The 13,067-nt window shown below is 38.2% G+C and overlaps 1 protein-coding gene across 4 annotated transcripts in view; it reads right to left on the bottom strand.

The window, feature by feature from the left end:
* The window catches only part of col14a1a (collagen, type XIV, alpha 1a), a 125,051-nt gene that overhangs the window by 42,260 nt on the left and 69,724 nt on the right, over positions 1–13,067 (bottom strand). For all 4 annotated transcript variants that reach the window (XM_027286037.1, XM_019256895.2, XM_027286036.1 and 1 more), the window contains 6 exons: positions 10,485–10,628; positions 10,155–10,319; positions 9,883–9,921; positions 9,559–9,697; positions 6,754–6,896; positions 5,325–5,434 (listed from right to left, as the gene is read on the bottom strand). In XM_027286037.1, coding sequence (XP_027141838.1) covers positions 5,325–5,434; positions 6,754–6,896; positions 9,559–9,697; positions 9,883–9,921; positions 10,155–10,319; positions 10,485–10,628 — 740 coding nt within the window. The remainder of the gene's footprint in view (positions 1–5,324; positions 5,435–6,753; positions 6,897–9,558; positions 9,698–9,882; positions 9,922–10,154; positions 10,320–10,484; positions 10,629–13,067) is intronic.

Raw genomic sequence — 13,067 nt, 5'->3', positions numbered from 1 at the left:
TACAGGATCCATCCATGCTACTGCCAGCAGAAGATGAATTAGCCTCTCAGACATACACAGTCTTGTATTTTCTAATGCGACTGCTGTCTTACTCATCAGCAGTATCTTTCTTTAATACAAAGCACCTCATTTGTTTGCGTCTCTCTGTCAGTGGATGGTTTAATTTTTGCTTTTATCAGAATTCTTTTTCCGACATGAGGCAAATTACTTATTTTCTAAACACTGAAAGCACCACATTATCTTTTGTCATGTTGCACGTGTGACTTTGCAACAATCTCGCAAATTGAATAACAACTCTGAAGTTATTGAACTGCCAAAACCCCAAACACTGAGCTGTCAATTTAACATTATTTTTTACTGAATATAAACGTTAAAACAAGAACAAAAAAAAAATCAACAGGGAGACTGAAAAACTGAAACTTTTATTCTAAAATTCTCGACAGCTTGTATTTTCTTTATAAGTTTATACGCTGGGTGTATTCATCACTCACCACAGAATGTTATAAGAAAATGAAAACTACAGGTTTTGAAAGCATTTTTGTGACCAACGTTTTATTAATTTTTCATGTCTTCCACACAATGGGATGTCCATATATTGCACACGTATCAAGACTGTACACTCAGCTATGTGTGTACCCCTCATACTCACTCACCATATACATATGTCTACAATCATATTTTACATAAAAGGATATCACAAGGTGAGTAGCTCTTTTAGTGGCATCTAATGATTCCCTTTTAGCATAGTTTACTGAAGCGACTGACATTTTTAAGACATTATGAAAGGAAGATATCCATTTATTAATAGACAGAGTATGTGGGGGTATCCATCTTATGATAAGGATCTTCTTGGCCGCAGTAAACCAAACAAAAACACTCCGTGCTTTAATAACTTAAAAGAAGAATGAAAATTCAGCAATGCAATGTTTAGAAGGCATGGAAGGCATTTCAAACCCAATGATATCGGATATATTATGTCAATCACTTGGCTCCGTAAATGTTAACTGGAGTACTGAAAGCATATTTATGGCAGATACTGTACCAACTAAGGATCACCATCTTCACAAATGAAATATGAAAGAAGAGGAGGATGAAATGTTATGAAATGTAGGAGAGAAAGTGGTGAAAGAGGAGAGGCAGCATCAGCATATTCACTTTATCTCACCTCTCAGTAACGTCTAAACAAAATGATATATATCTCTGATACAACGATGGAACTGGAAAATTGGCGCTCAGGCAAACACACACACACAATACACACACACTCAGATTGTTATGGCAGTTTTTAAACATGCTGTGTGAGATAATGTGGGTTGAAGATGAGGCTATCAGTATGTGTCCTGACTCAGCTGTCTCTGACCTGCACTTAAAAATGCATGCTCGCTTATGCATGCTTGAATTGAGTATGTGTTAAGTGTCTGTGTGTGCATACAGAGTGCTTTTATATGTGAATGGCTGCTTAGAAAGCTTGTATGATTTTTTTAAACATGTACATGTACTGTATATTTAAGGATTTACATTATGCATGTATTGTATGTATGCCCTTAGGACTGCACAATTAGATTTTAGAACATTTCCAATGTTTAAATGACCAGAATCATCTGTGATATTAAGGGTATAAAATGTAAGCTCCACTCACAGAAAACTGCTGCATATCAAATCAAGTGCTTACTAAACTGATGGATTTGGCTTCACTTTTGGGGAGCTGTCATGCCGCTGCAAGCTCACCCTGCAGCAGCAGCCTCTGCAAAAAATTTCCTGGATATTGCAGCTGCAGTTTGGAGTAGAAGAGTAATAAACAAGAGAGGGCAAAATGAAAATGCCTGGAGGAGAAGGCGAAGAGCTACTCCCTCGTGATAGATCATCATCCGTTGTTTGAAATTTGGGATTTTGGGCAAGTAATGTAAAGCAGGAACAAATCACATGCTAAGAGTGCATGAGACTTGTGTCTGTGTCACAAAGCAACACAACCACCTGAAAAAAAAAACACCACTAACTGCCATACAGTATGACGTACACATGTAAGCCAAGAAGAATAACGTCACTATAATTAACTCACTGAATCCTTTTCCTTGTCCACTATCAACTCAGACATCCATACCTGCAACACTGTACAGCGGCTCACCACATCTATGCGGTGAAAGCAGTGCTCTGTTGTTTCATTCATGGGTAAAAGGTTTTGCTAGAATCCTATTTATGTTTTGCTCCTAGGAGATGGACTGTGAATAAGAACCGACAGGAACGTAGCACTGCTTTCACAATGAATTAAACTTTATAACTAACAATGCAAAGTAACTATCCTGTTTCCTGCCTCCTGTTTGTTCCTGAAGAGAGCGCATCTACCTTACCCAATAATATTAAACATGAATGTCAAGCTGAGACAAAGATCCACATTTCCACCAAAGCGGCTGTCAACAGGCGCCGGTTGCATACATGATACAAAGCAGCTGGCGCGTAGACCGACACAAAGTAGCTCGCAATCGAGTGCTCAGGAAATGTTTATGTGTTGCTTGGCAACAGTGCAGCCCCAGTGTAGTTGGAGAACTATTTGTGTTGGCGAAGCCAAATAAATGATTGAATAAACAAACAAATCATAATCTGATGTCATGTATCACGGTTGTGGAGCTTGTAGAACTGTTGCGTCAAGGCAACATTACACTCAGAATGTGATTTGGCCGTAGTTAATCACAGCTGTGCTGATATTCAGTACAACTGCACTCCCTCTTGTGTGATACTGTTTTATTAAAGAATTCAAGTTGTTGAGATGTGCTAGAGCCATTTATAAACTGACTTCAAAGTGTCCACGTCACTTACAATAAAAGTTATGTTAGTTTAGCTCATGTACAGTACATCCCTTCACTACCTCATCACCGTCTACTCAAGATAAACTGGACAAGCTTAGTGCACTTTCTTACCCTGTCATAACAACATTTGAAAGACTTTAAAAAGTTAACACGAGTTTGCAGTGTTGACATTTTTGCTGCTATCTGGATTAATCATCAAGTTGTTAACAGTCAGGAGAAGAGATCCAACCACTTTGTCAGCAACATACTGTAACACCGTCTCTTCTTTTCCCGTCGCAAACACAACCCAAATCTGTCCTTCCAAAAGACACAACACACAACACATTTGTACGTAGGTGCTTGCTTTTGTTTCTCCAATGTCATTCCCTCTTCTTGCCAAGAAGCTTCCTTTTTTATAATAATCATTTATGGGTGAATGAATTAGCAATGGATTTTGAAGTTCAGTTCAGTTATAGTTTACATTTTTACACAGACAGCTTTAAGTGCTCCCTAATATTTGTAATGTGAGACATTTAATCATTTATGGGAAATACAGAAAAAGTGTGGAGTATTTTATGGCTCTGACAAATATTTGTTATACTGAAGATAACGCTTACTCCTCCGTCTCTCTGTTTGTCTCTACATTTTTCTGTCTGCATTTCTCTTTGTGTTTCAAGCTCACTGTCATCTATTTCTTCTTCTGCTCTCCTTTCTGCCTCCTTCACCTGTTTCTGTTTTCTCTCAGTCTCTGCGTGTGTGCTTCGCTGAGCAGCGACGGATCCTGCTGGGCATTCCTGCTTTCACACGAGGTGTCTTCATATGGTAATCCCTTTATAACAGACACACAAACATGCACACACACATGGACACTCTTCTTATTCGCTTGTCATCCTGTCTAAATGGAGACGAACACTTCCTCTTGCCAGGCAGTCTCCTGCATCTGTTCCCTCTCTCAACATTGTCATGTTCTCTAGCAAAAAGACGGAGAACAATGGAGAAGACAAAAGGAAAAAGACAATGATGGACAGCTACTCCCTGACATTTCGAGAACTGAGATAAAGAAAGACAGACAGAGAGTTGGTGGGCTGCTGTTGGTTTGTTTTCAGCAGAAATCCAAAGAGAGGCCCAGGAAAGAAAGTACACAACAGCAGGTCTACAGCACAAAAACAACACTGTCTTTAAAGACTTAACCACTCGTTTAAAATGTAGCAAAACAATACACGCAAATGTCCATTTCCATCAGCGCTGCTGAAGTAAATACACCTCCTGAAAACTGTCCGCAAGTCAAAAGAATGAATTATTATTCAGCAAATCGTTATTATTTTGTTTCGGCTAATGTCGTTGACATCTCATGCCAAAGTGTTTTGCAATGTGAATTTGTCTTTCACTGAGCCTGAATCAATGTCATTTTTTATTCAGTAGAGGAATCTGCATCACTATTTATTCCATAATTTCGTTTTCTCTTTTTTTTCACAAAGCACTTTGTCGTCTCAAGTGAGCAGAAGATTATCTTTTATTGAGGGAATGTTATCAAAATGTGTCATTTCCATTCAGTGATTTGATACAACGTAATTTACATAAGAAATATTTGGCTAGAATGCCAGTGATTGAGGGAAATGTGAAATGTCTTTGTCAGAGAATTAGTTGGAGGACAAACTGATATCATCCCTGGTGGTCCAGTCTGAGGACACTTTGGCCTTTTATAATGATGTTTTACAGTGTGTTAGTCATTGAAACCTTGTCTATATTGTGTATACATCAAATACACTTTGAAGGCTCCAAATACACTACTTCTTAAAACTATTTAATAAATGTCAAAAATAATGACAATCACGTTCATCTTGGGAGACTAGACAGACATTTTAAGGGGTGATGAAATCTACAGTTTCACTCCCACTCCATACACTGAACTAGTTTAAAAAATAAAATAAAATGCATGTGGAAAAAGCAGCAGAGAGTGGGATGGAGTAGAGGGAGGACAGTTTTCATCACCTGCACACACACACACACACACACACACACACACACACACACACACACACACACACACACACACACACGCACACGCCACAGCAGTGTTGACAGGTCAAAAGAAAAAAATCCAGCCCAAGAGCCACTGGAAAACCGGCTCCACGACTTCAAAAACATCAAATACAGTCAATCTTCTTTATTTTGTCCCTTCCTCAACAGTTTGCCACAAAGCCTCCCGCTCCCTCATGCAGCAGATATGAATATTATAAAAACAACCACATAAAAAATGAAATGACGGCTTGCTCGAGTGAACCTGATATGTAATGCAAACTGGTGTTGAAGTAGTTCTTGTTTTAATGGACTTTAAAAGCCCGGTAGAACAGACAGAACCTGCACGTATTACACTACTGTTACTTCTTTCAAACTGCTTACATATTCTGACCAGCAGCTCCAAACCTCTGATCTCATTATAATGATATGAAACATAAATGAGCACATTAGCATGCAACTATAACCACCAATGTTCATTTTTTAAAACTTTTTTAGCACACAGATATATTAAAGACTAACCTTGTGGAAGCTTCCATGGAAGATTTTTTTGATTTCATTTCCTTCAAAGGTGACGGTCTGGAACTCTCCTTTGTAGTCATTGTTGAAGAACGTCAATGTCTTTCCAGAGTCTGTGGGAAGTGACGGTGGTGAGGGAGAATAGAAGCACATTAATATCTCTGTCTCCTGATATCAGACTCTGCCAAAGATCTGTTTGTAACAACTGTGAACTACATGTGCTCCTCAATATTAGCAACAAACTGTGCTGCTCCATTATTGTCTGCATATAACAGAAAGATAAAAAGCACATTCATAAAAATCACTTTGACTCATAAATGTAATAATTCTATTTCATTCTATTGTGATCTAGGTATGAAGCCATTGCTAATTTGCATCTCTTATCATTCTTTCTTTGCCTTTCACCAAACACTGCACGACTATAATGCCATTGCCATTTTTATAATAGTATAATAGGGTACATGATATTAGTGGCAGTGAGAATTATGAGCTTGTACCATGTCAATGAATACTAAGCTCAGTATTATACAATAGTAAATGGATCAGTGAATAAAGAATCACATTTTTCATTCCCCCCCCAAAATGGGGTTGTATGTTGTTTAATGGTAAATATCTGAGCATGCATGCTTCTAGGTCACTGTACAATCTCTGATGTGTCCTAAAAAGCACATATAATGGTAGTGCCATGGTAAAATGTTGTAAAATACTGTAAGCTTGATTCAAGCCAATTTAGTGGAGTCAAGACAACAGTTTTTTATTACTAATCAACAAGTTTCCTTGCTTTGTTTTGTCCACAACTTCTGGATTCTTCTGGCATGACTGAGAAAATGACCTGTTACTTCCTTCAGATCCTCCAGCATGATCATCCAGGCCAGTTGGAAATACAATCTCTGCAGCAGGTCAGGGGTCTGTCCTGGGTTTCCTCTAAATCTGTGGTGTCTAAAACACTTCTGATGGTTGACGCCTGGAGTGAGTTCACCTAGTGTGCTGCCTTTCTGTGACATCGTTTATCACAGTTTGATACAAACAGCCACTGCTCCATGGTCAATCTCATCATCATTGTCATCCCATCTGCTCTGGGTTTAAAATACTGGCTTCAATATCAAATTGTGATCTCCAGATCTCCAGATCCGCACCTCAAAGTCTGACATCACGCCAATCCCCTTCAGGGAGGGGTAAACAAGGATTTCTTCCCACAAGCAGAAGAGGGCTAGCTAATATGAAAACTTTGCTAGTTTAATGGTAAATCCTATTGAATACAAGATGTAGTTGTACCCCAGCTGATGAGGAATGGATTATTTAGAGACACTGGGACTGTGGGAGCTACTGCACACATCTGCTGTTTGTACTTGTGTACTGTGATGTGCTGTGAAGCAGGTGAGACAGAGAAAAGTTAAAGAAGCAAAAAAAACTATCAGCAATTCAGTCTTACTATCCAGGATCAGTCCCACCAATGGCTCGTTGTCTTTGTCGAGGATTTCCCACAATGCAAAGGGCTCCTGCGGGGTCTCGGGAAGTAGGCGGAGCATCATAGAAATGGTGTAGTCAGAGGGTAACCCTTCAGGGTGAAGGTACCTGGTATACACATGAAAGAAGCAGAAACAGATAGTGAGCTTAGCTTTGCCCCCAAGGCATGTATCCACTAGGTGTCTTTTTCAAAGTGCCACTGTCTCTTTTCAGTTTCTGTGAATGCTTTTAGAGTGCTTTCGGCTGCCTGAGTCTGTCTTTGAGTGCCAGCGTCTTTTTGATCACAGAGCCTAGCCTTTTTTGTATGGTTGCCTTCGAGCACTTCAGGCTCAAATTATTTCAGCTTCAACTTTTCAGCACAGTTGTCAATGTCACTTTTCACAAACTGAACAATCATAGAACAGGAGGCTAAAGTTAAAGCTTGTTGACGGTAAAAACAAAAAAAAGAAGAAAAAAAAGCTCCAAAATGACAACATCGCAGAAAGAAATACGTTACGAGAGCACATTTGAAGTCACTGAATGCACCTGTTAAGTGTATGTGTGTGTTTTATACCTGAATATTTTCCTGTGGTATAGGCTAGGTAAAGTTTAACACTTCTAACTTGTGCCTGCAAGCATCTTAGAGATTAGACTTTACAGCATTAAGAGACACTGGGATTTTTTCAGCATCTCTTAATGCGGTAACGCCGGTTAATTAGTATTGGTCATAGATAGATCGATAGATCGATAGATAGATAGATAGATTACTTTATTCATCCCCAAAGGCAAATTAGGTAACACATTTAATCTTTTCATATTTTAGTAATAACTGATTTGGCATTCTGTAATCAAACCAGATGCATTGATAGCTTCTAAAAGAAGAAGAGATATATAGTATGATATATGGTGTATATCCATACGTAGAAAACAGACAATCGATTACAGCCTTTATTTTTGTGTGGTTTGTTCATATGGGTTGAGTTATTGATACTGATAATTGTTCTATGGGAAACTGTGTGCAGTGCTGATGTGCAGTTAATTACTCTACACACATGTGTTTTGCCTTTTATATAAACTTTATATATAGACCCAACCAGCTGTTGGCTATGATGCAGTTTTTAGCTTTCAGGCTTTTAAAGAGAATGATCTAAAATTGTCAATGTTGCTTTTTATGTTCATTTGCAGAAGAAATTGAAGGGATTAGTGTAAATGGTGTGTTTAATATATTAATGAAACAATCTGGTTCTGCTCAGTGCTTTCAGTACATTTCAGTTTTTGCAGGTTTTAGCAGTAGCATGCTCCATTTCTACTAATATACCACTATCTGTGGTTATAAGCTTTGGGGCAAGTACCGATTGTGGGATAGCAAGTATAATAGTGCAGGTGTTTTGAGTGGGACTTGAACCCTTGTGTCCTAAAAGATAATCAAAAACAAAGATAAAGGGATTTTTTTTTATATATATTAGCTTTCATGTTAGCTCCCCAAGTGGTTTGCTATTAGCCAGGAAGTCAAGTCATTTTCATTGGCAGGAGTATTCAATAGCTCAAAGACCCTGCATGAACTGTTGGCTGATGATTCAAAGTCCTCTGGTGTTTGTATTCTGCTGACCACTGACAGTCACCACTCACATCTAGGAGAGGAAGGGAGAGTCATTTGAACATAGCAAACATGGATGGATAAACAGTGGAGTAGGATCAAAAAACTCAATGAAGCACAGAAAAACTGGATGCACGTACTGTTTTTTAGAAAAGAAACCTTTTCCCAGAGGAGCTTTTTCACATGCAGACATTTTAGATTATATTTGTGATTTTTATGTGTGTCATGATTACTTTTTTGTGAGACAAACTATCATGTATTTTTTACTAGTGACTTCTATATTTTAGTTTATTTTAGTGTACACCTATTTATTTCTCTTATTTTTATTGTTTTTTATTTACCACTGGTGTTATTTATAATTTATAAATCTTTATTTGACCAGGAAATGTATCATTGAGTTTAAAAATCTCGAGGATGTCCGGCCAAGACAGTCAGCAGCACAAACAAGTAAATTAAAACAGATATTTAAAAAATGTGTTAAAATATGTTTCCAACATTTTTATTCTCATGTTTATGTCATTTTTGAGCAAGATGCCAAGACATCTCAGGCCACTCTTTATATAGAGCAGGTCTAGACCATATTCTTTATGAAATGATTTACTTGTGATTGAGACCCAGCAGTTCCCACCATGAGCATGCACTTGGCAACAGTGGCAAGGAAAAATTGTCTTTTAAGAGGCGTAAAACTCGGAGCAGCAGAACGGGGCTCTAGGTGAGCGACCATCTGCCTCGACCGGTTGGGTTTAAAGAGAAAGAGGAGTGTTTATCCGATCTTATCCCAAAGACATTTGGACAAATGACAAATGATAAAACTGTCACTGAACAAACTCTTCCCACTTATTAATATACAATAGTATACTGTATAGCCTGTGCTGTGTGATCGGCTAATATAGCCGATCACACAGCACAGGTTGATCTGTATTCATGCAAATGCTGTCAGGCATTCCTGACAACACAATAAAAGAGAAACACATCAATGAGAATAGCTAAATTGTGTGTTAGGCTTTAACACAACACAAGTGACTATTAAGGTTTGGACCAAGGGCAAATCCAGCTCATTATAAAATGACAGCAGTGAAGCACATTATTTTGCTTGCCAACTAGAACAGAATTTCTAAAAAACAAAACAATATAAACAAAGCTTTTGTAAACTGAAGTCATTTTATTATTTACTGTGTCTCCATTCGTACTCACCTGGTGGGCTGTGACACCAGGGCGTCACGGTGTAACCTGTAACAGGGGAAGCTGTTGAATGAACCGGGCTCCAGAGAAACTCCAGGTATGGTGCCATACTCCTTCTCTACAAGGCCAAACTTCTCCATCATACGAAAACCTGCAAGGGACAAATCATGATGCTGTCCAGGTGATCACAGGAATCATAATCATTACTGAGTACACCGTGATTGTGCTTTTGCCACTACCACCATCATCATCATTAGCTTTCTACACGTTTGATACAGTGGTTGGACATGGTTGTACATTATGTTATGTATTCTTCCTGTCATTTGCAGCTCTTACCTGCCATTGTGTTACCACTCATTAAAACAGATGGACAAGCTGAAACAGACAGAAAAGAGTTAGTTCATCCTTGATATTTCAAATTATCAACTATCAAATAAATCCCTCTTCCTTTCTCTTTTTTCCTGCCATTTCCTGTCATTCTCTGTCTTTCTACCAACTTCTCCTCTCTTATTCTTCTTTCTGTCTCTTTCATTCTGACTTTTTTGAACTCTTTTCCCTCCCGGTCTCTTACCCTGTCTCTGTTTTAAACATAAGGTGATGTTACTCACTGGCAGTGGCAGCCTCACAGACAAAAGTAATGAGCTGTTCTTCTATTTTCTTCACGGCATCCAAATCGTCCACAAAAAAGACATGCCTATCGCTGGGCTTACTGGCAATATTCACCAGCTCCCCATAGTCTGCATCAGCAAAGCCAATGGCAAAGATGATATAACCTGAAAATTAAATTTAACATGAGAATTCATTACCAGTTTTAAAAAGGTTAGAAAGTAGCATTATGCAACACGTTGTTGGAGTTATGGTTGTAGAGTATGATCCAGGGTTAATTAAGTATGATTTCAGAACATTAACCAAAAAAAAGTCTTTGTTTCTATACCCACCATCCATCTGCATCTCCTTGGACACTTTGTTAACATCATCTTGTGAACGTCCATCAGTGAGAACAACCAGGACCTTAGGAACACCCCTCCTGGCTCCAGCCTCTGCAGTGAAAATAGACTCCTTCACATGTTTGATGGCCCGACCTGACAGAAGAAAAAAACAAACCATGTGAATCAACCATCATACCAGTATTTCTACATGTTTTAAGCCAACAAATGAAGCATAGGGTTAGTTTAAACAAAGCACTGAAGTTACATTTGTATTGACATCAACTCTTTCCAATATACTTCTCAATAACTGGCTCATTCACTGCTGTTTGGCTCATAGCGCCCAATCATATTCTTACAGGTACACAGCCCAGAGATTAAAACCAGGCACTGTTTTACTCTGCTGAATACACTCATGCCAACACTGTTTGCTGACACAGCTTCTTAGGTTTTGTTAAGTTAAGATAAGATTTAATATTGATGTGTGTTTATTAAGGGAGAATTAGCTTTTTCAGCAGACTCCTTGTTGCTGCGATTTCAGAGATTCCCCCAAACAGCAGAGCCTTTTCTGCAAACTCTTACTGTATAAACATTTAAAACTTTTCTTTGAAACAAAACAATTCTTTGATGCAAGTGTCTCACCTGAACTAACCAGCAACTCAGACAAAAATAAGAGCTGCTAAGATGATTATAGATGATTATTATCTAACTCAAACCATTTTCAAATCTTTGAAGGTTTTTGCCCTGAAATAAATGTTGTGGCTGTCTTGAAGGAGAAAAAGCATTTTAAAAAGTGAAACACGACAGCAGGTGTGGGAACATGACCAGAAGTGATATAAAATATATATTCATAGTACACATAGGCTAAAAATTCAAAATCATTAATGTGGTCTTAATTAACAATCTAAAAGCATATTCATCTCTAGCAGGGATATGAATGCTTGTGACCTTTACTACAATTTTAATGTACAGACTAATTAAAAAAACAAGTATTCTCTATTGATCCACTGACATTAATAAAATACATATTTGAGCCCATAACTAATACATGACAATAAATGACCTCAAAGATCCTGAAATCAGATTTAAGCCGAGTTTCCATTAGCATGTAAAGCATGTCTGATGTATTTCAATGAGACCTAAACGTGATGGGATGGTCACAATTCAGTCTGTCAAAAAGTTTAAATTAGATGAACTTTCGATATTGTGCCTGCTAATGGACTTAATCAGTCACTCAAATCTGTCTAGACACTTTTGAAAGGTTTCAAGACCCACCCACAACAAAGCAATAAAGGTGCATACTTGATAAAGAAATTATGAATTCCTTTTGTATTGTTGTACTTTAAACACCTAAAAAAAATATTTCAGGTTTAGTAAAATAACATTCAAGGCAGTCAGTTCACCAACAAGGTGAAATCAATAGAATTGTGCTCAATTATACTGTATTTTTATTTAATTTTTATTTATCTGTGAATTTCTTCAGAGCCAAAACACAAAACACAAAGCATTATTATTTAAATAACAGGAGAAACTGATATCAAACGGATTGCATATGAGCAACAACATTTGTGCAAATCAGGGTCCTCTGATCGTCACCACACACAGGCAGATCATTTCTATTCAATGCCAGTTTTTGCATACTGTCCATCAAGATTTACATTAATACTTCATACAGCTCATCTACTCATCTCCACATGACCTTTTCATAATTAAATGGACAATCACTGCAGTTAATCCTCTTAACTCCACTGTCCTTTTACACTTTCTGCTCTCACTCCTCCTGTGTTTCCAAAAATGTGTCTGAGTTATGCTGAGTGGCAGGAAACTTAAAAACAATGCCAGATGAAGCAGTAAATGGTCCTTTAATTTATTATACATGTAAGAATGTAGTGTAAATGGCATTTTATTTGTATGGTGTCTGTCTCCCATTCTAACTGAACCTCAACCCTCAGACTACATCCCGCCTCCTCTTTTTCACAGAGATGTCAGTGATGACAAATGATAGAGTGCTTAGCCTGTAACTGATACATCTGTTTCTACACTGTCCCCTGATCACGCTGGGTTGAGACTGGAATTTCAGCAGCTAGCCAGGCATGAAGTGAGACACGGGACAGAGCGGACGAGAGAGGAGACAAGATGAAGGAGGGATTTGATTGGTGGTGGGCAGGGAGTGAGGGCAGGTAAGAGGGTGCAGAGAGAGTGGGGGTAAAGAGGGAAAGGGAAGACAAAAGAAGAAATCGGGACAAATTGGGAAGGGCAGGTACAAAAATAGGCTGAGAAAACAAAACAGAAACATATCCAGTGGATCTTGGGCTCAAAAAGCCATCATCAATCAGTCATCCATCACTTTGAGTATGTGAAGTAATCCTTGTCAGTTTGGATTTGGCCTCCTGTCTAGCAACAATTTAACAGGTTTCTTGCTGTCACTTGAGAAAGGAAATAACACAAGACAACAAAAATAGTAAGAAAAAAAAAATCACCTCTCCTGTTTTAGCATACAGAGCGTTGTATAATGAAGTAGGAGACTTTTTCGCTTTTTGCCTGCAGGTGAAATTTGACTAGAAAAGATAGTTTAATCCTGACTGCAAGTTTCTA

Source organism: Larimichthys crocea, chromosome XIII, assembly GCF_000972845.2.
Source record: "Larimichthys crocea isolate SSNF chromosome XIII, L_crocea_2.0, whole genome shotgun sequence".
NCBI lineage: Eukaryota > Metazoa > Chordata > Actinopteri > Sciaenidae > Larimichthys > Larimichthys crocea.
The sequence above is the reverse complement of the archived record's forward strand: the minus strand, read 5'-3'. Positions and strand labels throughout refer to the sequence as shown.